The sequence below is a fragment of the Tursiops truncatus genome, chromosome 10 (genome assembly GCF_011762595.2).
Source record: "Tursiops truncatus isolate mTurTru1 chromosome 10, mTurTru1.mat.Y, whole genome shotgun sequence".
In the NCBI taxonomy this organism is placed as follows: domain Eukaryota; kingdom Metazoa; phylum Chordata; class Mammalia; order Artiodactyla; family Delphinidae; genus Tursiops; species Tursiops truncatus.
The window spans coordinates 100981365-101008744 of NC_047043.1; the positions used below are offsets into that span (position 1 = coordinate 100981365).

Here is a 27380-nt window from a genome sequence, read left to right on the forward strand (position 1 = left end):
TCTCACTAGTTCCAGCAAGTCTCAGGATTGACTCATTGAACTCACTGGGGTCAAGAACCAGTTTCTCCAATCATTGTGGCCAAGGAACAGACGAAACACCCAACAGCCAGGTCTTTGGTCACGCAACCATCCCTGGGACTGGTAGGGTCAGACCCCCCAGAGCCATGTGGCCTGAGAGTAGGGGAGCGGTTTGTCTCCAGAAGAAAATTAAAGTGCTTTTTATTATCAGAAGAATGAGCCATGCTACCTGGAGAAGACAGGCCTTGGCATGGACAACAAGCCAGAGGCTAAGACTTCAAAGTATGGAGGGGGGCAGTGGTGACAAGGGTGTGGGGGTCAGCATCAGGGCCAGAGGCTGCTGGAAGAGCCAGGTGGTATGAGCAGTGAAGGGCGGATTTCAGTGGGAAATCTGGAAGGACAGTGTGGCATAAGGCCAACATGAAGGGCACTTTCGGGCCTTGGAGCTCACGGGATGTCTTCAAAGGATAGAGAGTCAGTAGGGGTGGAGCTTTGGTCAGGGAGGACTCTGGGAAGGGGAGGTGGCTCAGTGTGAAGGGTTGGGCAGGAAGGAGTAGTGTCCACGTGCCCAGGTCCCTGCAGCCCTTCCAACCCTCTCTGAACCTCAGGGCAACCTAGGAGAGTGTCAGAAACCCAAGCCCCAGGCCCCAGCCTCAGATGCAGACTTGGACAACTGGGGTGAGCCCAGGTGGCATCTGGGCTTGGGTTTCTGGTTTAGGGAAAGAGGGTGTGGAATGGGAGGGCTCCCGTTTAGCTGGCCAGGAGCGCCATCCCCCAGAACCCTGGGGAGGCTGCGGCCTCTCACTGCTGCTAGCTGCTGGTGGCCTATTGCTTGGCTCTGCAGGCAGCTTGGGACCGGCCAAGGCTGGCACGGTGGCTCTGCAGCAGGGCACTGGGCACACTGCCCCAAAATCAAAACTGCAAAGTAGATGAAGCTGTTACTGATCAGGAAGTGGCCAGGACGTGGGCTGACAAGGTGGGTGGAGTTCCCAATAACTGAAAACAGCCTTTGCCCTAATGCCAGCCAGATCAGGGCCCCATCTGGCTCTCAAGTCTCTCTCTCCGAGCTTCTGCCTCGAGGGCAATGATGTGGCACCCCTGTGACTTCTGTCTCCCCACTCCTCCCACACTGGAAGCGTGGGCAGGGCAAGCACTTGTGCTGGTTTGGCCCGCTGCTGTGTGCCCTGGGCCCAGGCCAGGGCAATAACACATTGGCAGTTGGCCCTGCAGCAGGAAGCAGTGGGGAGAACCTGCAGCAGGGTGGAGAGAGACTTGAAGTGGGACTGGCTGGCCACTTGCTCAACGTGGGAAGGGTCTGCCCTGCTACCCAGCCTGTGTGCCAGAGGAGGGTAGTGGCTGCCAGGCCATGGTCAGGGTCACTTGCCGGCCAGGGCCTCTTCTCTAGGCGAGATCCCCTGAAGCTCTCTCACCTACTTGCTCAGCCTGGTCTGTGCATATGCACTACCCTAGAATGCTGTCTGGCTTTCCACTGCTCCAGGGCTCTCCCTGTTTTGGAGGGTTGTCCCTTCATAGGAGCATCTGTCAGAATAGGCCTCAAGTCTAGTGCCCAACTAGAAGCACAACTATTCCATAAGATGGACACGAAGGGTGGGAGGGTGTCCCAGGGTTGAGGGTCATTCCTGCCAATTTGTCTGTAACCCTGGGTCCCGTGTGCACTCCAGAGTAACTTACAAGCTCCAGGAGGGTCAGAGCCTTGCTCAGACCACACCTGTTAGTGGTGAGTGAACCAAAACCTGGCTCCACTGTCCCTGTCAGAGTAACACGAAGTCTCACTGAATTCGCAGTAAGCTCTGTGAAGACCCAGCGTGCGGTGACCTTGTGAGACGTGAAGGTCTCTAACCCGCAGACCCCGCAAAGCCCCCGCTCCCCCGCCCCCCAGGCGGTGGACCCAACTGTCTATCTACCAAGGTAAACTCCACACCTCCTTCGGGGACCAACCGGCCCCCTCTCATGCCGGGCTCCGGGCCTGCACCTCTAACGGATCCGGGATGCTGGGGACCCGCCCCCCATCCAGCCCAAGCCCCGAGGCGGCCACGCCCAACCCTACTCCACTCGGAAGAAAACAAGAGCGGTTCAAAGGTTTAAACAATTTATTGTGCCCAATTTATTGTGCCCCAAAAACGGCGACGAGAAAAAAGAGCGCCGCGCGGCCCCGCGCCCCGCGCGATTGCTCGGCGCGCGCCCGGAAACAGGCAGGGCGGGGGCGGGAAGGACTGAGCGGCCTCGCGCGCAGGCGCGGCGCGGCCTTCGGGGCCCGGTAACCAAGGCGACACCCGTTGCCAAGGGCGAGAGCCAATAGGAGCATCGCCAGGGCCGTTTCAAAAATCTAAAGCAAACAAAAAAACGCTCCCACGCGGGGGATGGGCAGGCCGGTGCGGGCCCGGGTCCCCTGAAGTTGGAGCGCGCACGGCGGCCCGGACCGGTGCCCCGCGCAAAACCTACGTGCAGTCGGGGTGGAAAAGCGGGCGCCGGTACCCCGCGTTCACTTGCGGCCCTTGGGCACTTTGGGCACGCTAGGCTTGGCCGCCTTCTTCACCTTCTTGCCGCCCGCGGCTGCCGCCTTCTTGGCCTTGCTGCCTTTGTCCTTCTTGGAGGCGGCACCCTTCTTGTGCGAGCGCTTCTCGGGCTGCGGGCCCTTGGCGGGCTTCTTGTCCGCGCGCCGCGCAGAGGCCGCGTTCGGGGCCGCCTTCTTGGCCTTATGCGCAGCAGGCGTCGGGGCGGAGGCGGGCGCTGGGGCTCCGCGCCGCTCCCCGCCGCCCTCCAGCTTCTTGCGGTTGAGCTTGAAGGAACCGTTGGCGCCAGTGCCCTTCACCTGCAGCAGCGTATCGTTCTGCACCAGCGCCTTGATGGAATACTTGAGGTAGGTGCGCCCGTTTTGCTGGTCGAACCATGCCACCTTCTTGGCCTCCGCGTAGATCTTGGCCAGCGACGAGCCGTTGCGCTCGCCCAGTCGGCGGATGGTCTCCACCACCAGCTGGCTGTATTTTCCTGGTTGGTTCTTCTTCTTGCTATTCTTCCTTTTTTTGGACGGGGACAGCGAGGTTGAGCCGCCGGCCTTGGCTGCCTTCTTGGCCGCCCCCTCGGCGGTCGTTAGCGGCAGGGCCTCCTCCAGCTCCACAGACATGGTGGCGAGCGGGTTGGTGGCGGGCGGGGCGCGGAAGCCCGGGGGCCGCGCCGGGAAGAGAAAGGCGAGGGGCCGCGGGGGCGCCGGGGGGCTGGGGGCGCGCGGCGGCTCCAGGCGGGAGCGGCCGCGGCCGTGCCTGGGGCCGGGCGGCAGGGCTGGGGTGGGGGCCGGGCCGGCCGGAGCGGGGGTCCCGAGCCGGGGCCGGCGCGGGGTCGGCCGGAGCGCAGGAGTCCGACGCGAGATAGACGAAGCGGGGACCGTCTCGGAGCGGGTTTAGTCGGCCTCGCGAGCGTCGCCGCCTCCGCCAGAGCTCGTTGGGCGTGCGCGCTGGGCTCTGGTGAGGAGGGCGCCCCGCTCTGCTTTTATGGCTCTACGGCGGACCACGTTGAGAACAACAACAGCCTGGTCCGGGGCCAGCGCCAACTTGTGCTTCTTGGAGCCCCTTCCCCGGCCGCTGGCTTCCCAGACCGCGCCTCCCCGGCGCCGCCGCGCCCGCCGCCGTGCGCCCCGGACAGGGCCCGAGCCTGCGGCGTGGCGGAGAGGCGGCCCGCGCCCAGGGAGGGCTCGGCAGAGGGGAACGGAGGGGCGCACCCTAGGCTGCGGGAGCGCGAGAGGAGGGGGGCACCCCGTTTAGGGCCGAATAGCGCGGGCCCCCGGGGAGGCCCCGCGGCCCGGAGCTCGGCGGCAGTCAGCCAAGAGTGGTCCACGGGCCCCCAAGGCCAGACCGCGTCCGGGGGGGCCCTGGCCTGCCCGCTAGACGCGCTTTAATTTGTCCGAACTAACACAGGGCACGCCCTCACGCGGTCGGCTAGGGCAGTGTGGAGGGAGCCGGGACGGCTTCGAGGGGGGTCTCCGCCAGAGTGCAAGAGGAGAGCGGATGCTGGCGCCCTCCCCTGCGCGCCCGGGGTCTCCTTACGCCTCGGGGGCCTGGGCAGGACGCGGGAGGCGGCGGAGAAGACCGCAGGTGCTTCTCTGGGGACATTTCCTAGCCGCCGTCCCCCCCCCGCCCCCGCCCCCGCCCCCGCCGCAGATGCTACAAGTGCCCCATTTTATGGTGGGTGAGCAGCCTCCATCATTCCCCCCCAAAGCCAAATGGCGGCTCCGGCTGGGAGAGAGGGGAAGGCCGCGGACTCCGGACGGTTTCCCGGAGAGGATGGGGGAGGGGAGTTGCTCCTCGTTCCGGGCCACACCCCTCCCCCTCCCGTGTGGGGAGCGCAGTTGAGAGCGGGGGCTCCCTCTCCGGGTACCACGCGGAGGCTTGTGCAAATCTGGTGGCCCTGCCGCTGGGTCCAGTATTGGGGGTGCGGAGGAGGCGCTGGACCATCTTTCTCGAAGCCAAAGGAGCCCCCACTTGGGGAGCTGAGGCCACGGGGAGACGCTCCGGGAGGAGGGCGGATCCCTTTGGGGTGAGTGATTTAGGCCCGGATCCTGCGGCCGCGGCCACGGCCACGGCAGGATAAACAGTTCCCTGAGGCCCGAGCATGGAGGAGAGGGGGTGGGACGGGGTGGGGGTTGGACTGGAGCTCCAGGGGTGAGAAGAGGTGCAGCCCGTGAAAGCCAAAAAAAGCGGGTGCGTCTCGGGCCTTCTGACCCAGCAGCCCCCTGAGCGGTCTGTGCTTCCCCGTCACGGCGCTTGTCCGGCCCCCATTTGCTTTCCGACAAGCTGGGGAATAAGCCCCAGGGGAGAAGGAAATTGAGGCTGGTGGGGTGTTTGCGGGCATCAGGGGCTTGAGCCACAAAAGGGGGCAGAGAGTACAGCCCGTAGGAGAGGGAAGATGGATCTCAGCCCGGGCTCCAGCAGAGAAGGCCAAGACCCTCTCCCAGGGAGGAGGGCCGCTTAGCGAGCCCAGCCCAGGTGACGAAAGACCATCCGAAGTTCCTAACGTGGGGGGGTGGGGTGGGACACACGGGTCTGTGAGAGCTGAGCCTTGGGAGGAATAGGGAGCAGTGGCAAGGAGCTTGCAGATACTGCATGGCTTGAGCAAAGATCTTGGGTTCCGAAGATGCAGGGTGTGTGCAGGGTGAGAAGCAGCGAGATGTAGACCCCGTGCCCCCGAGGGGTCTGCCTGGGAGCAGAAGCCCTGGGAGTGAGCAGAGGGTGGGTGTGCTGGGGGTGGGCGTGGCGGCCCTCCCAGGAGGACCAGGGCGCACTGAGGTCGAGTGGGAGCAGGGGCGCCCACGAGAGAGCTGGCCCAGGGCCCCCGGGCGACTGGCACGAGGGGCTCCAGCTTGGGTCTCTGAAAGGTCAAAGGGAGAGCAGAGGGTGATAGCCCAGAAGGACCCCCGACTGAAACCTGCCCAGCCGTCGCCGTGGAGGGGGCCAGGTCGCTGGAAATGTGAATCGAGCTGGTTGCAGCAGCAGGCGGGGTGAGGGCTGTCTCCCCGGGTCATCGGAGGGGAAGGAAGGACGTGGGGCTGGCTGGAGAGGGAGGCTGCCCGTTGGAGACAGAGAAAGAACGGTCAGAGGGGAAGGGACGGCCAGGCGTGGCTGGTGTCCTGGAAGCCGAGGAGGAGAGAGTTTCAAGAAGGAAGGGCCGGTCTGTCCAGTGCAGCTCCCTCAGGAAGCTGCTTGGTCCTCAGAGCCGGCTTCTGAGACCCTCTGCCTGGACCCTGCCTGTTTCGCCTGGTGTTTTACTAAGACCTGAATTACTTCCAGGATTTAAAAATCAGGCGATTTCAGTAGAAATGCAGTCCAGATTTCAGATTTCCCTTTTAAAAATCTGAAGATTTGACCGGGGTGGGTTGGGGGGAGTGGGCAGAGGGTGCAGGGCCTGAGTAACAGTTCAGTGAAGGGTGCCGGGAGGCTCCCTTGCCCTGGGGGAGGCCTGGCCGTAACTGGAGGAGAGAAGGAATCAAAGCAGGGAATGGACACATGCAGGCAGGGCAGTCCACAGGGAGGACACACCGGCCCTCCTGGGCTCCTTGGCCTGCCCGGAGGTGGGTTGCTGCCTGGGGCCCAGGGCTCAGGGAGACTAATTCTAGGCTTGGGGAGTGGGCAGGGAGGCGATTTCCTCCCAGTGACCTCATTATACAAGTGAGGACACGGAGGCCTGGTGGCAGTTAGCAGCTTTACCCAGTTCTCCAGGACGCTAGGCCTTCAGGGATGCCTCTTGAACCCAACGCGCCTGGGTAGCCCCCTGCCATCCTAAGGACGTCACAGGTGGGGAAGACCTCACGTGGCCAATGGGAAAATGCCAAAATATGGGAAAAGGAGCACCTGGAATTGGCCAGGGCCTGGTGGAGAGGGCCACCCCTTCCCCGGGGCCGGGGGTGCATATTCTCCCTAGGCAGGCTCCTCCAGTCCTGGGCTCCAAACACCATCCGTACATTGGTGACGCCCATTTCTGTCTCTCTCCCAAGTAACAGGCGCCGCGAACTGCCCACCGCTTCCCCTGGGATGTCTAAAAAGCATCTCTTCTGTGTCCTCGCTGAAACAAAAACTCCCCATTTTCTCTTGCAATCCTGCTTCTCCCCAAACGTGCAGAAAGCATGGGCCCCTCCTCATCTCTTCTTCCCTCTCCCCCCACCCATAGGTGCCTGTGTGCACTTCTCCCCCAGCCGCCGCGCTTGCCGCCCTCCCTCTCCAGGCTTTTTGTTCCTCCCACACACCAGGGGCTCCCACCTTGGGGCCTTCGCACCTGCTGTGTGGCTAGCTCCTTTCACCCAGAACCCATTCAGTGCAGCCTCCAGGCCAGCCGGGCCAAGACGCCTCTCTGGGATTCCTGTCTCGTTACCCTGCTTTATTTTCTTCTTAGCACTTAACGATCATCTGACCCTGTTTTGCCTGTTTCTGGGGGGGCTCCGAGAGCGTAGCTGGGTCTGCCTTGCTCCTTGCCGGCCCCCAGCCCCGGGCACACCCTGCTTGGCGACGCAGCAGCAGGAAGGTGGACTCTGGGAGTCAGGAGCTCCCCTCCCCCAAACTCCCTGTGTGACCCACCTGCCTGGGCCCCGGGTGGTCTCAGTGTTGCCATCTGTATAAGGGGTGCACGCACAAAGGGGCAAACAGAGGCACCTCTACCTCGGAGTGTTTCTGACAGCCTGGGCAGGAGCCCCGGGTGGGGAGGCCCAGAGGGCTGTGGGGTCGCCAGCCTGCTGTGGGAAAGGCCCAGTCGGCTGTGGCTGGGCTGCTGGGGTAACAGTTAAGAGGCCAAAGGGTTTGTCTCCCCAGAAGCTGTTTTAAACCGAGAGGTTGGCTCCAGCCTTAGCCTGGGCTGGGCCCAGTTTGGGGTTTGAAATGTAAATAAGAGGCATTAAGTGCTTTTCAGTATTTAAGGGGAGAAAAAGGGGAATTCACCAGACGAGGCTGCGGGGAGGTTGCCTTTAAGATGCAAATGTGTATTGTGAAGCCCTGAATGGGGACGTGGTGAGGGCCTCTGGCCGCTCAACCCCAGGGCCGGCGGTGTGGCGGGGCGGGACCGCCAGGCGGGAGGCTGAGGTCAAAGGAGCGGACGAGTAGATGCTGACGCTTAGAGGAGGTGTAACGGGGAGCTGAGCTGCCACCGCGTCCTGTCCTGTCCCCGGGGCCCCGGCTGCCCACCACCTCTGCAGACACCCCCAAAGTGCTGCTGTCCTTAACGTGCAGGTTGTCAAGAAGGGACTTAGGTGCTTCTCAGTGTGGAAGGAGCCAGACCTCGGCAGGACCCGCCACCCCCTGGCGCTGTGTGTCAGGGTCAGAGTGAGGGAGGCCCCCACTCCGGGGGACTGAGGACCGTGGGTGCCGAGTAAGGACCCCATCCTAGAGACGGGCCTGCAGTGCTGATCAGAGGCGCGGCGTGGAGAGTGGAGCCCATACCCTGGGACGTGAACAGTGGCTCGGCTCCAGGAGGGGTCCTACCACCTCCCTCTTCCGCTTGTGCCCGAGCTGGGGATCTTCTCCAGGACTTTGACTTTTCTTTCCTTTCATTTCTTTAAGTGCTGGGTAGTTTTTTCTTGGTGAAGTTATTTGTGGTATAAAACCCAACGGGAGTAGAAGGATGTGAAGTGAAAACAAAGCCCCCGCCCTTGGCCCCAGCTCGCGAGCTGTGCGCGCACAGGGCTTCGTGTCGCTGACTCTGGACACCGGGTCCGCGTCCAGGTCGCCTGTCCTGACGGCTGCAGCGCCAGCCATCTGGTCGTGTCCTCCTGCGGGGCAGGCGGGGCTGTTACTAAGGTGTTTCCGTGACTGTCCTTTGTTCACGAGCCCAGAAGTAGCCGCCAGATTCACTGTTATAAATCGGGTTAAGCCTTGCTGCCCCGCGACCGTGCAGCCCTCTGAGCGCCCCCTCCTCCCCGCACCCGCGTCCCCCATGAACGCCCATCCCGGCTTCTGTGACTCCACCCAGCCTGGCCTGTGTGTGTCCCCACCTCCCCGCCCCATTTCAGGCACCGCCATCCCCCCGCCCCCGTGACCTGGCCACCTCCTCAGGGCTTCCTGACCCCTCATCTCTTCTGGGCCGCGGCCACCAGCCTTTGGGGGTGTGAAGGGACGTGGCATCCTGCCCCCCTCACAGCCTGGCCCTGCCGTCCCCACCTTCCCCTGCCCTTCCTTTCGGCCTCTGCCCAGCCCAGCCTCCCCAGGGGCCTCCCCTGCGGGGGTCTCTGCCTGGCTGGGCCAGGTCTGGGGGGAGCAGTGGAGTTGGATGGCGTTTGGGCCCTTGTTTCAAGGACAGGGGAGCCGGCGACTCTCCTGGCCCAGGAGACGCGGGCTCCCGGCCCCCCTGTCTGCGGGGCAGGGGTCTCCTGGGACCCAGGCTGCCTGCTCCAGTGCCCCCCGGCGAGGGAGCCGGCCCAGTGGGCGAGGCCAGACTTGTCTTCCAGCCTGGGGCTGTGGTAGAGCTTGACATCTCTTCTCCAGAAGGCCCGGGGTTTGAGGCCCGAGGAGCCCGGGCGGGTTTGCGATGGAGAGACCATTTGGGGAGGGGCCCCGGCGACCAGGACAAAACGCTACAAAGAGAGAAACCATCTTCCATCATCGCCCTGCGGGGCGGAGGCGCCGACAAGGGAATCTTGGCTTTATCTCCTTTCTTACAAGTAGCCTCAGCTGTGGAGACGCTCCCGTGGGGGCCTGGGCGGGGAGGGGGGGACACGCAAAGCCCTACAGGTGGCGAGAGCAGCCTGGGCCCAGGCGCCGGGCATCCACCCATCCCGTGCGGCCGGGGCTGCGTTTCTGCCTGCGGTGGAAAACCGGGACCCAGGAGAGACTGGGTAAGGTCCCCGGTGACCCCTGGCCAGGAAGAGATGGCAGAGCATTTGCTGTTTACCTCATTTCAAGGCGGCCCCCCCACCCCACTTTTTAGCACGTGGTCTTACACCACCTCTCGCTTTCTCATGCCTGCCACCCCCAGGAGAGCAGGGACCCGATCAACCCATGCTGCACGAGGCCTGGCACGTAGTAGGTCCTCAATAAATATTCGTTGAATGAATGAGATGGGAGTCAAACTCTGGCGGGCTTCCCGTCCCAGTGCGAGTCTGCGCGGTTCCAGGGCCGAGCCGAGAGCCCGAGGGGCCTGCGAGGCTCGCAGATGCTCATGTCAGTGTGACTGGCGATCCCGACATTCTCTCCTGGTCAAGAACAACTCACAGCTGCCCTGAGAGGCTGGGACTCCACTCCCTAACTGCCGTTGTCCGGGGGGGCTGCCACCCCCCAGCCCGGGCCCCCGCCCTCCCCGCTCAGGACCCTCCAGGGCTCCCCGACCGTCCTGCAGCACTCGGGCCTGCTGACCTCTTCAGACTTTATGTCCTGGCGCCCCTGCCCTCCCCGCGGCCTCCCTCCCAGAGCCCACTTCCCACCCCTGGTTTGACTTCCATCGGCTCCTTCAGTCCTGTCATCCTCATTCCTTTTCTCGTAAGTTTTCTGTAGCTAAAGTATCTTTTGTTTTAGCATCTGTCCCCCACCCCCAAGAGCTTGTCTGTCTTGTGTAGCATTGCATGATGAGAATCTAGAAAGGAATCTAACTCCAAACTCAGGAGTTAGGTCCGTTAGGACTCAGAATTATATTTGTGAAAGGGGGAAACAAGCGGCCAAACCAACACCTGGTCTAGAGCTCGACATAAACGGCTCTCCAAAAATGAGTTCCCTTACTTTATTTCCCTCTAATCAGATATTAATTCCTGAGCGCTTTGGGACCGTCGATGGATCCAGTGGGAAGGACCCTTTGACCCTGTCTTGTGTCCTGTCTGCCCTGTCCCCACCTTACATGCAGAAGCTGAGGTCCAGAGAAGACGCAGGGCTCACACGGTGCCACTGGATTGCGCTCCGAGTCTGATTCCTAGTGCAGGGCTGTTGCCCTTCCTGACACTTCATCTGTCCAGTTAGCCAGGGCCGGGGGAGGGGCAGCAAGGCCAAGGCTAGGTCCCAGGATGAGGACAGGTGTTCGCCAAGCTCCAGCCTGGTTTGGGTGCAGAAGTCTTTCCATCCGGGCCAGGCCCCGGAGCCAGGGAACGGCGGAAGGGCAGCCGGAGGAGGGCCAAGCAGTCTTGAGGCATCTAAGCTCACTCTGGACCTGCCTGTTAGGCGCCATCTGCCCCAGAAGACTGAGAAAGCCTCAGAGTGGATCTCCCTGTTGCCACATCTTCACAGAGGCCAAGGTTTTCTCAAAGCCCCCATTGGACCCCATCAGATCCTGCCCACCCCTCAAACACGCCGGCAGCTTCCCATCACACTTAAGATAAAATACAGGCGTCTCCCCACGGCCTTATGCGGCTTGCCTTCCTGTCCTTGCCCTGGACAGCCGGCCCACCCCACGCGGTGTCTTTGTGCTGCTGTTCCCTCCTCCTTGGACTCTCAGGCCCTATTACTTCTTGCCAGTCAGGTGAATAACACCTCAGGGAAGCCTTCCCTAAACACCCCGTCTGAAGTAGGGCCACCCACCCCCATCTTTCCCCATCACTTCGACAAGTTTTTCTTTAAAGCGCTTATCACTACTTGAGCTTTTGCATTTATAGCCTAGTCTCTCCTCCCCACCTGGAGTCAGCTTGTCTGGTGTGTGGGTCACCGAATTCTCTGTACTTAGCATACAGTAGATGCTCAATAAACATTTGTTCGAATAAGTGACAGAGAAAGGGCCCTCACAGGGAGTAGTGAGATTCGGCCCGTTTTTTCTGCCCAAGGTATTAAACTGCGCGCCTGGAGAGCCTGGGGGTTAGGTCCAAGAAAGCACCTTCCCCTGCCCTCCCCCAGACCCTAGGCCTTCGACAAGTGAGCGTTTGGCTCCAGTGGAGGAACTAGCATTTCAAACGGGAGAGAGGTTGGGGCCTTGGGGCAGCTTTCTGTGTGGGGAGCGGGGACAGTTCTCGGGAAGGACAGTCTTCACCCTTAGGGTGAGTAACGACCACGGCCGGGGTCAATCGCTGTGGAGGGGACTGAGCGGAAAGGGTCCCCGGGATGCTCGGGAAGGATGCTCGTCTCTGCGTCAGGGGGAGCGGGAGCCGGCGCCCAGCTTCTGCGTTTTCGGCTGCCCAAGTCCCCTCCGGGTTTAAGGGGCGCGCCGCGTGGTCTCACCCGCGTCCCCGGCCCTTCCGCGCTCGCCTCCCTCCCGCCCCGCCCGTGCGGCTGGACTGCCCAGCGGGTAACTGCGCTCGGCCGGCGGGCGTTGGGCGCGCGCCCCGCCCCGTCTCCATGGAAACCGCTTGCCAGCCTCCCTCCCAACAGCCCACCGGCTGCGCGGCTCTGGGGAGCAGACGCGCGGATCCTCAAGCCCGGAGACGCATGTCAGCACGGGGACCCCCAGACCCCCTTCTCGACAGGCCCAGGAAGGGGCGGGGGGGAGTGTCTCGTTTAACAAAGGGTCGATGCTGGGGCAGGTTTGGGAAAAGGAATTGACCCAAAGCCTGGAGAGCTTGGACCCCTGGGTACTGTTGCTGGTCCAGGACCTGCGCTGGAGCTTTCCTGCCACAGGTCCTCCTGAGGCCTTGCCAAGGTTTCCCTGGGGTGGCACCGAGGCCAGACCCCAGGACTTCGTCCCCTGGGCACAGATCCCTCTGGTCACTCCCCACGGGGCTGCACTGGACGAGGCTCTGAGATGAGGTTCTGTGAAGGACGCTGCAAGACTCCCCCCGACGCCGCCGGGCAGCCACCAGGGAAGGCGTCCCGCTGTGGGGACCGCTTGCCCCCATAGATCCCAGCCAGGCTATGGCAGAAGCTCTGCAAAGCTGACCTTGGTCTTTGACCTCTGCCTGGTAGGCTCAGAGAACAGCCTAGGCCACATCTACGCCCGCCAAGGAGACCAACTGCTGGTTTCCTCCCAAGACCCGCACCCTGCACAGATTTTTAGATGTCCACAGCCCCAGTAGAGGACTGGCTAACCTGAAAGCTGACTTCTCCCGGGATATGGCCAAGTGACCGCTGGTGCACACCTGACCTGCCACTGCACCAACCACTAGAGCTGGCTTCCAGAGTGACCTTTTAACTGGTCCTCACTGGCCACTCCCGATGCTGCCTTCAAGGCCTGTACAGTCGGCACCTGCTGGCCTTTGTATGTCAGGAATCCACGCCACCAGCCCCTGTGGTGACACCGGACACTGGGGACCAGAGCTTTGCAGATTTGCCTGATGCTAAACCACCAGAGATCTGTCCTCGTGTGGAACCACCACACTGCACACCTCTGTGCCTTTCTTGTCCACCTGTCTGGGATGCTTTTCTATTCCAATTTTGTCCCAGGAAACAAAAAAAAGTCCAAACCAAAACAGAAGACAAAAGCATTAATTTTCTCTGTCCCGGGGTTCACAGACTTACAGGCCTACCTGGCCAGGTAGAAAATATCAATGAATGAGATGGTTTGCGAGGGACTGGTGATCTGAGGGGCACGGTGCGCCCATAAGGGGGGCAATGAGCCCAGCCCCCGCTGCTATGCCAGGTAGAAGGCAGGCCCCGGGCTGCAGAACACTCTGAAGACAAGTGGCAAAACGACATTTTTTAGTCTATAATCTCTTCTTCTCTCAACATTATTCAAAATTCAGATTAAAAGACTTCCCTGGTGGCACAGTTGGTTAAGAATCCGCCAGCCAGTGCAGGGGACACGGGTTCTAGCCCTGGTCCGGGACAATCCCACATGCCGTGGAACAGCTGAGCCCGTGCGCCACCACTATTGAGCCAGCGTTCTAGAGCCCGCGAGCCACAACTACTGAGCCCACGTGCTGCAACTACTGAAGCCCACACGCCTAGAGCCCGTGCTCTGCCATGAGAGGAGCCACCGCAATGAGAATCCCGCGCACCACAACGAAGAGTAGCCCCCGCTCGCCGCAACTCCAAGAAAGCCCGTGCGCAGCAACGAAGACCCAACACAGCCAAAAATAAATAAATAAAATTTAAAAAAAATTTAGATTAAAGAAAAAACTGTAAGAAGTAAGACAAGGCACGTCTGCAGCTCAGGGTTGGCCTGCCTGGCTTGCTAGCCTGGACTTCAGCGCAGATTCAGCCCTGTCTGCCCGTGATCTTATGAAAACTCCACTTAAGCCTGCTGTGTGCAGACCCCCTGGACACTGTTCTTTGCATGTGCCTGAGCCCCAGAGATCCCTCCGTGTTACTGGCCGGCTGGGGGCTCCTCAGGGTGGGACCCTGTGCCTGGCCCAGCTCCCTCACCTGCTTCTCCCTGAGGAGCAAGGGCTGCCCAAAGATTCTTTACCAAACTGATCTGCAACCAGTCTAGAAGGAGATGGAGAGGGAGGTGGGGGTCTCTGGGCCTCTCAGCACCAGGTGCCAGGCCAGCCGCAGGGCGCACTCTTCCCGCTTTGAGTTTGGCCCCAGACTTGTGAGCCGACTTTCTCAAAAGCCCCTCCCAGCCCCTGGACCTAGAGGTCAGCGTGGAAAGAGCAGCACAGCAGCTTGGCTTCCAAGGCAGCTTCTGGCAGCATCCGCGCAGCACTGAGATTCCCAAACTCAGCCCTGAGAATCTGCACCTCGTTCCTGGCCCCTTTCCGGATGGTTTATGTGCTACCCAGCGACGTGCACTTGTGCATAAGCCAGCGCCCTGCTCTGGGGCCCCAGTGGGCAGCTCAGGGGCCCTGTTGCTCCGGGGAGCCCTGGGCGCCTCCAGGTCCAGGTGTGACTTCCCAGGGGGACGGTTCCTGTGCACAGTGAGGGGCGTGTGACGGTAGTTCCTCGGGCTTCAGGCCTTGACTGAGAAGGGAAGGGGGTTTCTCTCTTCCCCTTTCCAGAAACGTACAAAACAGAAGTAGAAACCAACTGCTGTGCCCTCTAATACTTGTCTGCTGCCAACCCGCCACCTTGCAGGACCACGGACACTGGAACACGATGACCACGGTGACGCCAGCTCCTTTCCTAGTTCCCTAAGGAGGCTTGGGCCACGGCCTCTGCTGATTGGTCACAATCCAGAAGAGTGGTTCTCAACCTGGCTGCCCACTCAGATCACCTGGTGAGCTTTAAAAACTCCCAGCGCCTTCTCCCAGGACAGTGAAATCCACAGTGCCAAAGGTAGAGCCCAGGCATGAGGATTTTTTCTTCCAGTTTTATTGGGATATAATTGACGGGTACTAGGATTTCCGGGGGGGAGGGGGGCATTACCAGAGAAAGAATGCCTGCCTCGGGGCAGTGGAAACACTGCCCTGCCCCCAGCGGGAGGAGGTGAGCCCTGGGGCTCCCTGTGGTCCAGGGGGCAGGCTTCCCAGCTTCCGGGATGGGATGCCGGGTGGGTGAGAGCCACTCCAAGGGGGGGGATGGGCGGCAATCTGAGTCTGGGGCCTTTCTCGGGGGAGGGAGGGGTGCCTGAGGGGGTGTTCTTTGGCCCCCTCCGCTTCCACCTCCTTCAGGTAGTGAGGCTGGCAGGCCTTGCCCACTGGCTCTTTTAGGGCTTGATGGCCAAAGAAATTAGTCCCACACCACTGCGGCCTCCCACACCTTGGAAGAAGCTCGTGTTCTCTATATACACGGGGGAGTGGCAGCAGAAGTCGAGCTGGCCGAACTGTCTCGTGTGCGGTGTGGCTTTGCCCACACAGGGCGCTTCTGCCGAAAGGGCACCCCGCGCAGGGACATCACAGAGGATGGAGGATGTTTGCGGGCAGAGGCAGGGGCCCCTGGGGTTCTGTGAGGCTGAGGCCTCTTTTCAGGTTTCGTGAGCTGCAGACACTGCCTTTGACTTCTTTAGCTCGGCAGTTTCCTTTTTCCCCTTTTTTAAAAACAAAAATGAAATGCACGTAACAAACTTTTTACCATTTTAACCGTTTTTAAGTATACAGTTCAGTGTCATGACATCTATTCACAATGTTGTGCAACCATCACCACTGTTTATTTCCAGAACTTCTCCGTCATTGCTAACAGAAACTCTGTACCAACTGAAGAGTAACTCTCCATTCCCCCACTGCCCACAACATCTATTCTATTTTCGGTTGATAGGATTTTTCCTATTCTAGCGCCTTCATCTAAGTGAAGTCATACAATATTTATTTTTCTATGTCAGGCTTATTTTACTTAGCAAAATGGCTTCAAGTTTCATCCATGTCGCAGCATTATTCAGAATTTGTTCCATTTTTGTGGCTGAATAGTATTCCGTTATACATATATAAACCACATTTTGTTTACTCATCATCTGTTGATGGACACTTGGGTTGTTTCCACCTTATAGCTATTGCAAATAATGCTGCTATGAACTTGCTATACGACCATCTCTCTGAGTCCCAGCTTTCAGTTCTTTTGGGTAAATACATAGGAGTGGAATTGCTGGCTCATATGGTAACTCTATGTTTAAATTTTTGAGGAATGACCAAACTATTTTCCACGCAGGCACACCATTTTACATTATTTCCATGTGCACAAAGGTTCCAATTTCTCCACATCCTTGGGAACACTCATTTTCTGTTTTTTTTGGGTGTTTGTTTCTTTTGTTTTGGTTGCGTTGGGTCTTCGTTGCTGCGCGCGGGCTTTCTCTAGTTGTGGCGAGCGGGGGCTACTCTTGGTTGCGGTGCGCGGGCTTCTCATTGCGGAGGCTTCTCTTGTTGCAGAGCACAAGCTCTAGGCGCGCGGGCTTCAGTTGTTGTGGCTCGCGGGCTCTAGAGCACAGGCTCAGCAGTTGTGGCGCACGGGCTTAGTTGCTCCAGGGCATGTGGGATCTTCCCGGACCGAGGCACGAACCCGCGTCCCCTGCATTGGCAGGCGGACTCTCAACCACTGCGCCACCAGGGAAGCCCTATTTTATTAATTTTGACGCTATCATAAATGGAATTATTTTTTTGGATTGTTTATTGTTAGCATATAGAAATGCAGCTGATTTGTGTGTTGATTTTTGTATTCTGCGATGTTGCTGAAGTAGTTTATCATCTCTAGTTATATCGTGGACTCTTCAGGGTTTTCTACATATAAGACTGTGCCATCTGTGAACAAAGATACTGTTACGTCTTCCTTTCCAATTTGGAGGCCTTTTATTTTTTTGCCCTAAGTGTTCTGGATAGAACTGCCGGTGCTCTGCGGAATGTGGTGATGGAAGGGGGCACCCTTGTCTTGTTCCTGACCTTAGGGAAAAGGCTTTCAGTCTTTAACCGCTGAGTATGATGTTGACTGTGGGGTTTTCATATGTGGGTTTTATTATGTTGAGGCAGTTTCCTTCTATTGCTAGTTGACTCAGTGTTTGTTTCACAAAAAGGGGTTAAAGTTTTAAACACTGGTAACTGACACCTACCATGACATTAGTTTCAGGTGTACCGCTATTTGTATATACTGTGATCACCACAGTAAGTGTAGTCAAATCCGTCACCATACATCGTTACAAATTTTCTTTTTCTTCTGATGAGAACTTGTAAGGTCTAGTCTCTTAGTGAAACTGCAGGGACTGCTTAGTTAAATCCATTTCACCTGTAACCTGCCTTGACTCATCAAGGCGGTTTTAATTGTTGCTACAAAAAGACCTGCGTGTCCTCCACGCAGCCTAATAGTGTCCGGAAAGCCCAGAGTCAGCTGTACCCGGTTAGAGCTGAGCCGGTTGAAACCGGTTAGGACCGCCGGCCCTCCAACTGGGCCTGCGCAGCTTTCCCCGGGGCGGCCTTTTGAACCTGCAGAGGCCGGGGGCCTAGTTCCACCGGCTCACACCCTTCTTCCGTCACTTTTCTCCGCGCCCCCCATGCGTGGACCCCGCCCTGCTTCCTTATTCCTTATCCCGAAACCACCCGGGCCCCCTGCCTGCCGTGGCGTCTGTTCTCCTGTCTCCTCGCTCGGCTTTCCGACCTCGGCATCTCAGCTTGTGGCTTGCCGCGCGTCAGGTAAGACAGCTTGTTTCAGCAACTTTGAAATATGCAGTCGAATATGACTAACCCTGGTCGCCATCCAGGACGTTACATTCCCAGGACCAACGTTGTAACCGGAAGCCTGGCCCTCTTGACCCATTTCACCCCCCACCCCCGAGCCCCACCGCCCACCCCCCACCCCCGCCAGCTCTGGCAACCTCCAGTCTGTTCTCTGTGTCCGTGGGTTTGGCGTATTTACTTATTTTTAGATGCCACATATCAAGGAGATCATACAGTATTTGTCTTTCTCTTACTTCGCTTAGCCTGATGCCCTAAAGTCCATCCACGATGACATAAATGTCGGGATTTCCTTCGTTTCTTACGGCTAAGAGTCCATTGCATCCGTGGACCACATCTTTATCCGTTTATCTGTTGATGGACACTCGGGTTGTTTCCATGTCTTGACTGTTGTGAATAGTGCTGCGGTGAACATGAGGGTGCAGCCGTCTTTCGAGTTGTGTTTTCACTTCCTTCAGATAAATACTGAGCAGTGGAATTGCTGGATGGGTTGATAGTTCTATTTTTTTAATTGACTTGTTCGTTTTACTTTTTCACAAACCCCTGTGTCGAGGGCCGATTTTCAGTAGATCGCGGCGAGGGAGCCGCTCTGCTGCGTTCGAGGCCCAACCCAGAAGCAGCTCGTCTGCAGACGGTTCAGCTCCAGGTTCCCCACAAACGTGCGGTGCATGATTCTGTTATTAATTTTTGAGGAACCTGCATACTCTCTTCCACTCCCACCAACAGTGCACAAGGGTTCCCTTTTCTCCACATCATCAGCAACATTGTTATTTCTTGTCTTTGATAAATAGCCATTCTGACAGGTGTGAGGTGGTATCTCATCGTGGTCTTGCCTCGTTTCCCCGATGTAGTGACATTGAGCATCTTTTCAGGTACCCGTTGGCCATCTGTGTGTGTCCTCTGGAAAAATGTCTCTTCAGATCCTTTGCCTGTTTTTATTTTATTTTTTTTGCGGTACGCGGGCCTCTCACTCTTGTGGCCTCTCCCGTTGCAGAGCACAGGCTCCAGACGCACAGGCTCAGTGGCCATGGCTCATAGGCCCAGCCGCACCGCGGCATGTGGGATCGTCCCGGACCGGGGCACAAACCCGTGTCCCCTGCATCGGCAGGCGGGCTCTCAACCACTGCGCCACCAGGGAAGCCCCTTTGACCATTTTTAAATTGGATTGTTTGTTCTTTTGCTTTTGAATTGTATGAGTTTTTAAATATATTTTGGATATTAAGCGCTTATCAGCTGTATGATTTGCAAATATTTTATCCCATTCAGTAGGCTGTCTTTTCATTGTGTTCATGGCTTCCTTTGCAGAAACTTTCTAGTTGAATTTTTTCAAATGCTTTTTCTGCATCAGTTGAGATCATGTTTTTTTGTCTTCATCCTGTAAATGTTGTGCATCGATAGACTTGAGTATGTTGAATCATCCTTGAATTCTAGGCATAAATTCCACTTGGACATAGTGTATAATCCTTTTCATATGCTTCAGCAGTTTCCGTTTTTACAGCGAGAATAGCCAGAGAATCAGTGACCTGACAGGATTCTCATGATCCCCAGGGTAACCTGAGTTGATCTCAGAGTTGGAGGATCCTATCCCAGCGCCAGAAATGGGGGATGGCAGGCAGTTTCCCTGTCCTTCCACAACCCCTGGACAAGACAGCCCCCAAACAGTCCTTTCCAGGCGTGGAGGGCTGACTGGAGAGAGAACCAGGGTCTTTTTTTTTTTTTTTTTTTTTTTTTTGTTGTGGACCATTTTTTAAAAGTCTTTGTTGAATCTGGTACAATACTGCTTCTGTTTCATGTTTTGGTTTTGTGGCTGTGTGGCATGTGGGATCTTAGCTCCCCCACCAGGGATCGAACCTACACCCCCTGCATTGGAAGAGGAAGTCTTAACCACTGGACTGCCAGGGAAGGCCCCAGCGTGCTTCTCTGAACTAACAGCCATGCTGGCTTCTCCAAGTAGAAGCAACAGATACAGATACACGTGCAGACCCCAGTTCAGCCAGTTGGCTTTCCTCCTCTAAAGCGAGGGGTTTATTACAGCCCTTACCCTTCCTCCCCTCTGGCCTAAAGTAGGGACTCAAGGTTCGCCCATGAGCTAGACTAGACCCTAAGTGGTAACGTACTTCCAGCGCTGGCTCCTTTCCCTGGAGCTCCGGCAAAATGGCGAGTGCCCAGCGACAGGGGCGGTTCTAGCCCTGCAGTGCCAACTGAGGCAGGACTCCCGCCAGCGAGCTCGCTTCTCCCCAGACGTCAGGAAACTCGGGAGACGGAGCCCGCCTGGTGGAGTAGCGCCTCCATCGCCTCGTTTTGCCACACACCAGGGCTCTGGCAGCACCAGGTGGCAGTCACACGCTTCTTGGCCAGCACGTGCAAGTGACACTCACAGGGAGAAGGCAAGTGTGCAAAGCGGTGGGTGCTCCAGGGCATGAGGGATCTTCCCAGACCGGGGCTCGAACCCATGTCCCCTGCATTGGCAGGCGGATTCTTAACCACTGAGCCACCAGTGAAGTCCCATCAGAGAACGTTTTGTGTATGATCTCTCCTAGGAGTTTTATGGTGTCATGTCTTAAGTCTTTAAGCCATCTTGAGTTTATTTTTGTGTGTAGTGTGAGGGAGTGGTCTAACTTAATTGATTTACATGCAGCTGTCCAACTTTCCCAACTCCACTTGCTGAAGAGACTGTCGTTTTTCCATTGTATATTCTTGTCTCCTTTGTCAGAGATTAATTGAGCATAGGTGTGTGGGTTTATTTCTGGCCTCTCTTTTCTGTTCCATTCATCTGTATGTCTGTTTTTGTACCCATAAAACATTTTTTTTGCAGTACGCGGGCCTCTCACTGTTGTGGCCTCTCCCGTTGTGGAGCACAGGCTCTGGACGCGCAGGCTCAGCGGCCATGGCTCACGGGCCCAGCTGCTCCGCGGCATGTGGGATCTTCCCCGCCGGGGCACGAACCCGTGTCCCCTGCATCGGCAGGACTCTCAACCACTGCGCCACCAGGGAAGCCCCACAACACTGTTTTGATTACTGTAGCTCTGTAGTATTGTTTGAAGTATAGGAGAGTTATGCCTCCTGCTTTGTTTTTTCCCTCAGGATTGGTTTGGCAATTCCGGGTCTTCTATGGTTTCATATAAAGTTTTGGATTATTTATTCTATTTCTGTGAAAAGTATCTTGGGAATTTTGAGAGGGATGGCGTTAGATCTGTAGATTACTTTCGGTAGTATCGCCATCTTAGCAATATTCTTCCAATCTAAGCGCATGGGATATCTTTCCATTTCTTTGAATCCTTTTTAATTTCCTTTATTAATGTTTCGTAGTTCTCAGGGTGTAAGCCTTTCACCTCCTTGGTCAGGTTTATTCCTAGGATTTTGGTTCTATTTTAGAAGTTACTTGTTTTTTCCATTCCCTTTCTGATATTTCACTGTTAGTGTAAAGAAATGCAACCGATTTTTTTGTCTTGTTTTGTTTGGCCTCACCTCGTGGCATGCATAACTTCCCCAATCAAGGATGGAACCCATGGCCCCTGCAGTCGAAGGGTTGAGTCTTAACCACTGGACCACCAGGAAGGTCCTTGCAACTGATTTTGGAATATTAATCTTGTATCCTGCTACTTTGCTGAATTCATTTACTAGATCTAGTAATTTTTGTGTGGAGTTTTCAGGGTTTTCTATATATAGTATCATAGCATCTGTATATAATGAGCTTTACCTCTTCCCTTCCAGTTTGCATCACCTTTCTTTTCCTTGTCTGACTGCTGTGGCTAGGACTTCCAAGACTATGTTGAATTGAAGTGGTGAGAGTGAGCATCCTTGTCTTGTTTCAGATTTTAGCGGGAAGGCTTTCAGGTTTTCACATTATATTGGCTGTGGGTTTGTCATAAATGGCTTTTATGATGTTGAGATGTGTTCCCTCTATTCTAATTTGGTAAGAGGTTTTATCATGAATGGATGCTGAATTTTGTTTTTGCTTTTTCTGCATCTATTGGAATGATCATTTGGTTTTTGAGTTTTCTTTTGTTAATGTATGTATCACATTGATTTTGCAGATGTTGAGAACCCTCCTTGTGAACTTGGGTTAAATCCCACTTGGATTCAGACTTGGGATTGTGGTGTATGATGTTTTTTTATGTGTTATTGGATTCGGCTTGCTAATATTTTGTTTAGAATTTTTGCACCTATATTCAAAGGTCCTGGCCCGTAATGTTCTTTTTTATGGCTGAGTAGTATTCCAGTGTATTTATGTACCATGCCTTCTTTATCTATTTATCTGTTGACGGACATTTAGGTTGTTTCCATGTCTTGGCTATTGTAAACAGTGCTGCAGTGAACACTGGGGTGTCTGTGTCTTTTTGAATTAGAGTTTTCTCTGGACATACACCCATGAGTGGGACTGCCAGCTCATATGGTAGTTCGATTTTTAGATTTCTGAGGAACCTCCATACTGTTCTTCATAGTGGCTGCACCAACTTACATTCCCACGAACAGTGCAGGAGGGTCCCCTTTTCTCTGCACCCTCTCCAGCATTTGTTACCTGTAGACTTGTGTGTGTGTGTGTTTGTGTGTGTTTTTTTTGCGGTACGCGGGCCTCTCACTGTTGTGGCCTGACCTGCCGCGGAGCACAGGCTCCGGACGCGCAGGCTCAGCAGCCATGGCTCACGGGCCCAGCCGCTCCGTGGCATGCGGGATCCTCACGGACCGGGGCACGAACTCGTGTCCCCCGCATTGGCAGGCGGACTCTCAACCACTGCGCCACCAGGGAGGGAAGCCCTAGACTTTTTTTTTTTTTTAAGAACAGCTCTCTTTTTTTTTTTTGCCCCCACACATGCAGGATCTTAGTTCCCCGACCAGGGATTGAATCCCCGTTCCCCTTGCAGTTGAAGCATGCCTTCCTAACCACTGGACCACCAGGGAATTCCTGTGGACTTCTTAATGATGGCCATTCTGACTGGTATGAGTAGTTTTGATTTGCATTTCTCTAATAATTAGTGATATTGAGCATCTTTTCATGTGCTTGTAGGCTATCTGTATCTCTTCTTTGGAGAAATGTCTATTAAGGTCTTCTGCCCATTTTTCTACTGGGTTTTTTTGTTGTTGTTGAGTTGTACAGGGCCACTTTCAAATGTGAGGTCAAGTTCTTGCTTATGTGAACTTCAAGGAGGATTGAGGCCAGGTGATTTTCAGGGCACAGGGTCAAGGTGAAGTTCAGGATCAAGCTGAAGAGCGAGGCACAGAACCCTGGACCGAGGTCAGGTTCCAGGTTAGTTTGAAGCTTACCCAAGGTTGCTTCACGGGGATTACGGTCAGGAGCATCCCGGTGTGAAGGACAAGACTGGAGTGGAGAAGTTCAAGGTAAAAGTCAGTTTTCTCAGTGTGAGACACTGGCAGCATGATCTGGGCCAGGGGTGAGGGTCAGTTTCAAGGTCAACTTCAAGATGATCAAATTCAAGGACCAGTTCAGCACTGACTTTGGTTAACGTGCAGCATCAGGAGGGTCATTCCAAGGTTGTAACGTAAGTGTGACACAGGGTCAAGTTCAGGACAAGGTAGAAATCAGGGCAATTCACAAGGAACACATATCCATAGGGTGAGAGACTGGATCAGGGTCAGGCTCAGGGTCAGTTTCAAGGTAAACATCTGGTGTGAGGTGAAGCAGGAAGTCAACCTAAAATTAGGACATCATGTGGTCAGGTCATTCGGAAGGCAAAGACGCGGCAACACCAGCGTGAGGTCCAGGAAGATCTTTAGGGTCGTGACAAGGCAAGAGGTTCAACCTGAGTGTGTCTGGCTGAGAATCAGGGTCTGGGTCAGGATTAATGAAACAAGGTGAATATACTCAGCAGTATACTTTCACCCCAACAGCAAGCTCTTGCTGAGAGCCTGAGCCAATTAGGATGAGTGTAATTAGTGGTAATGGGGAGAATCCGTATTACTGTAAGCAGCTTAGTCTCAACCACTGCAGGTCAGCGTAAACCGTGATGGACCTACGTTCAGCTCTAACCAGTGCTACTAGATATGTGCAGACAAGCTCGGCCTCAGGCATTCTTCTCAAAGATAAAACCTTATTGCTGGTTAGTGTTAACTAACATGAACGGAAGCAATGCAACACACCTTCATCTAAAGGCACTTTCTTACTGCGAGGTAGGAATTAGGACCAATCTGAATAGAGGTTTTGATAAGAACTCCCATCAGTGCAACAACGTCAGTCCCAGACTCCTTACAGCTTGTTGGAGTGAAGTGAATGCAAGCGCAGCGATGCACAGTCACAGGGTGACTGGGTTTGCATCAAGCTGAGGAGTACTACTGAGATGAATTTGTATCCGTGCAACTAATCATTCCCATTCTTCTCAAAAGTAACTTCCTCTTGTTAGAACAAACTGAGATGAATGTAGACACAGCAGCACACATTCGTCTCGATTCACATTCTTACCGGGAGGCACAGCAAATTCAAACGAACTCAACTGTGTTACTGAAAAGAATTTGCGTTAGTGCAAACACTCCAAATCCCATTCTCCTCAAAAGCAAACCTTACTGCTTGCTGGAGCAAACCTGTTTCTCTCAAAAGCACGTGCTGATGCTGACTCTTAGTAGGAATGTGGGAAAAGATGCTATATTAGTGCAGAGTTCAGTCTCAGCCTTACTTCTTACTGTGGAGAAACCCAATCTAGGTAAGTGTAGCTGTGCGTACGGAGTTTAGGTAGATAAGGTGAGACCAAGGTCAGCCAGCCATTGACGGGACGTGGTGTGGACTAGTCTCAGGCTGGAGAGGAAGGCTGTCACGGGAGGTAGGGTTCAGTGTTAACTTCAGTTTGAATATGACAGGGTCAGGAGGAGGGTCAGATTCAAGGTCATTTCAAAGGGGACCATGTTTAGGATGATTGTCAGTGACAAGACGAAGCTGAGCACAGAGTCAAGGTCGGTTAAAAGTCAAATTTCGAATCAGCCAGCTACGGCTGCGATCAGGGCCACAAGGTTATGTTCGGGCTCATTTCAAAAATAAAGCAGGTCAGTGTAAGGATGGTCACCAGTTTTAGGGCATGGCTGAGGTCAGAGGTCAAAGTCCATTTCCACGTCATGTTCAGGGTTAGGGCGAGAGGGACCCGCTCTGAGAACAGCAGCCTGGTCCACACAGCACGGCCCAGCACGAGGCCGCCAGCTGGGAAGGACTCTGCTCCTCTTGAGGCCAAACAGCATACCCCCAAGCCCAGCCCGGGTGCGGGGCCGCAGCAGGGGTAAGCCCCGCTGGCCGCGGCGGCGCTGTGGCTGTGAGCTCCTGAGGACGCTACTTTAACACGTGAAGTCCGGGCCAAGAGCAGCGGGGGAAAGACACGACTGAGGGGCTTGAGAAGTGGACCCAAGTAGAATCCAAAGGCTACGTCTGCAAAACCTACACTGTCCTGCTGCGGGAAACACGACTAGTTCGTACAGTTGGCTCTGGGCGGCATCTACTCAGTCCCGGCTGTTGCTTATCTATGTTGGAACATGGGGCTGGTGCTGCCAGGTCTTCCTGTCCTGATCCAGAACTATGTGACGGTCGACCATCACAGCATTAAAAACAAGGCAGCACAAAGACCGAGTGACACTCCCAGGCTGTGCGTGGTGGTCCATGGGTCCCCAGCAGCTCGTGGTTGCTCCTCTAAAGGGACAATGCTCTCTCCATGCAGGGTCCCCCCCCAATACTGTGATTAAAAATGCAAAAGACAAAAGCCAGGGGCAGGTATGCAGGGCTGGAGAGGAGAAGGCCTTTCTGCCTCAGAGTCCTGCGGGCCCAGAAAAAGCAACGGCAGGGATTAGCTAACAGGGTCTCTCCTGAGCCCGAGTCTGGAAGAGGGAAAAAAGACAGGGCGAAGACAGATGGTCTTTGTTCTTGTTACATTTTATTGGCATCACGTTCATCTCTTTACAGAAGAACTTGGCCCACACCCTAGAATGCAGGCCTCTGGAGAGAGGGAGGTGCTCTGAGAAGCAAGCTACAATGCGGGGCAGGTCCTGGGGCACAGCTGCCTGGCTCCACACCCAGGACACGGGGAAGGCATGGCGGGTTGTACTGGGAAGAAGGAGAGAAGGTCTGCTCACCTAAGGATGCCACAGCCCCGAAAGGAGCACCTTCCAGAACAAAGGTAAAGTCCCTAGGACAGGTCTGGTAGGATTTTCCTTTTCCTTTCTCTCTTGTACGTGGATGCTGATCTAATAAGGGAGTTTCAAAGTGTGGAGCAGAGAAAAAAAAGAAAAATGAGAGTTTTATATTTCTGAAACAGCCGTTTCTCCATTGCACACACCATGGTATTATGCAAATCAACCTCTTGGAAAAATTTAGATACAGAAGGGAACTAGACAGTTTTCCCCCTGGAGAGATGAAAAGCTTTTTGGCTCCTAAGTCTTTGATTAAAAGGCGTACATGATTCTCGTGTCTACTGTACAGAATACTGCCTCCAGCTGGATTTCTGAAATCTGAGTGGCTAAACACTCTGCGATCCAGACAGGCTTCACCCTCCATCTCTACGCCTGCATCTCAGGACTTAAACACGTAATCCAAGAATTTCTTACACTAATTTATACATTTTTAATTGGTTGCATATATTAACATGTACTATAAGATTCTTTTCTAAGAAGCATTACATAATAAATGGATACTGTAAAAAGATCTGATTAGTTAAAAGTAACAAGCATTAACAGATACATACAAAACTCAGCCTGATCAGACTGGGTGTGAGCCTGTAATGAAGCGCAGGGCACCCGCCTTCCCAAGTGGTAGCCTTCACGGGGGTGGGGGGGTAAAAAGACCACAAGACAAGTTAAAAAAACCAGAACTAATTAGACACAGGTTGACTGTAAACAGTTCTCTCTCTCCAGTGGACAAAAAGAAGTCGTCTCCGAGGCCGACTCCAAACCGGAACGATTTCTACAGCCGGTCCGTCCTGCTGCCATCTGAGGGCTGACGCAGGGACCCCGATGGAGCCGGCACAGGCCTGGGCTGTGGAGTGAGTCTGTGTCGGGTGTGTGTGTGCAGGGGAGACTGTGTCTGGGGGTTCTTTTGGCAGCTGGATGTGAGAGATGACTGACTGTGGAGAGGAGAGGGGCTCGTGGTGGAAGGCCTACTTGTGTTCTTGATGCGCGAAGGGCTCTGTGCTCTGCTCGCTCTGCCGCTTCAGCAGCTACAGCTTTCTGCCGAGGCCTTGGCCCGGTCGTTCTTGTCCAGTTTGATGGGCTCGGGGAATTCATTGTACAGCTCCACCTCCGTTTCCTGGGCAGGGAGAGAGAGACAGGCTGGTTAGTCCAGGCTCGGGGAGACTCCCGAGCTCAGCCCGGGCAGATGGGGGGCATGGGCACGGAGCAGGCCCAGCAGTGCAGTGAGGGCCCTGGCAGAAGGTGCTCGAAGCCAAGTGAGCGGAAGATGGGGCAAGGTGACACTGAGTAGGCAGGCAGGACACGGCCAACGCGCCCTCCGTGTGACGTCAGCCTGGGGGCCGCCGCCTGCTCCGAGGCTTCTACCAACGTCTGACAAGAAGGTAGACGCTCCCGTGGCCTGGATTTGGCCGCTCTGAGCCAGCATGTCCTCAAGGTTCCTGGGCGCTCTTCCTGGGCGCTCCTCCGGCCCTCTACCTGCTCTCATCTTTCTGGACTCAGGGTCTAGCTTCCTTTTTGTATCTCCAGATCTGCACACGCAGAGCCCAGCCGAGGACGGATCCCTTTGTCTGGTGGGGATACAGACTGGGGTCAGTTCAGCGGGCCTTGCGCTGATGAGCATGTCTCCAGGGAGGAGCAGCCTTCTACTTCCTGATGTAGAGAAGTAATTTGTCACTTAAACACTGACAGCAGGAACTGTTCAAGGATTCGGGAAAGCAGGGACTGGTTCTATCCATCAGAAGTTCTCTAGGAAAAATCATTCCATTCACAATTGCTATAAAAGTAACAACCTCTAGGACTACATATTTTAAAAAAAGCTCTGCTGAACACAGCAGTGTGCGTGTGCCGTGTTGTTGGGTATATTCAAAAGTTGCCA

General features: G+C 55.6%; 2 protein-coding genes and 1 long non-coding RNA gene across 6 annotated transcripts in view; 1 reads left to right on the plus strand and 2 right to left on the minus strand.

Moving 5' to 3' along the window:
* Nucleotides 1-2111: 2111 nt before the first annotated feature.
* H1-10 (H1.10 linker histone) lies at nucleotides 2112-3502 on the minus strand. Its single transcript, XM_019947284.3, has one exon. It carries the CDS (start codon nucleotides 3161-3163, stop codon nucleotides 2522-2524), a length of 642 nt encoding a protein of 213 aa, XP_019802843.2. The 5' UTR covers nucleotides 3164-3502; the 3' UTR covers nucleotides 2112-2521.
* A 1185-nt stretch (nucleotides 3503-4687) lies between these two features.
* LOC117313985 (uncharacterized) lies at nucleotides 4688-25610 on the plus strand. Of its 2 annotated transcripts, none has more exons than XR_012323939.1 (3): nucleotides 4688-14573; nucleotides 22209-22328; nucleotides 25284-25610. It is a non-coding gene; the product is annotated as an uncharacterized lncRNA (long non-coding RNA). The 2 variants fall into 2 exon arrangements; XR_004528673.2 differs by having other exon boundaries at nucleotides 5073-14514.
* Nucleotides 25235-27380, minus strand: part of RAB7A (RAB7A, member RAS oncogene family) — a 93898-nt gene continuing 91752 nt past the window's right edge. For all 3 annotated transcript variants that reach the window (XM_073787779.1, XM_073787777.1, XM_073787778.1), the window contains one exon: nucleotides 25235-26621. In XM_073787779.1, the coding sequence (XP_073643880.1) occupies nucleotides 26526-26621 (96 nt within the window). In that variant the 3' untranslated portion in view covers nucleotides 25235-26525. The remainder of the gene's footprint in view (nucleotides 26622-27380) is intronic.

Bases quoted from the DNA above. Each gene is read 5' to 3' on its own strand.
- H1-10 (XM_019947284.3), bottom strand. From the start codon at position 3,163: ATGTCTGTGGAGCTGGAGGAGGCCCTGCCGCTAACGACCGCCGAGGGG.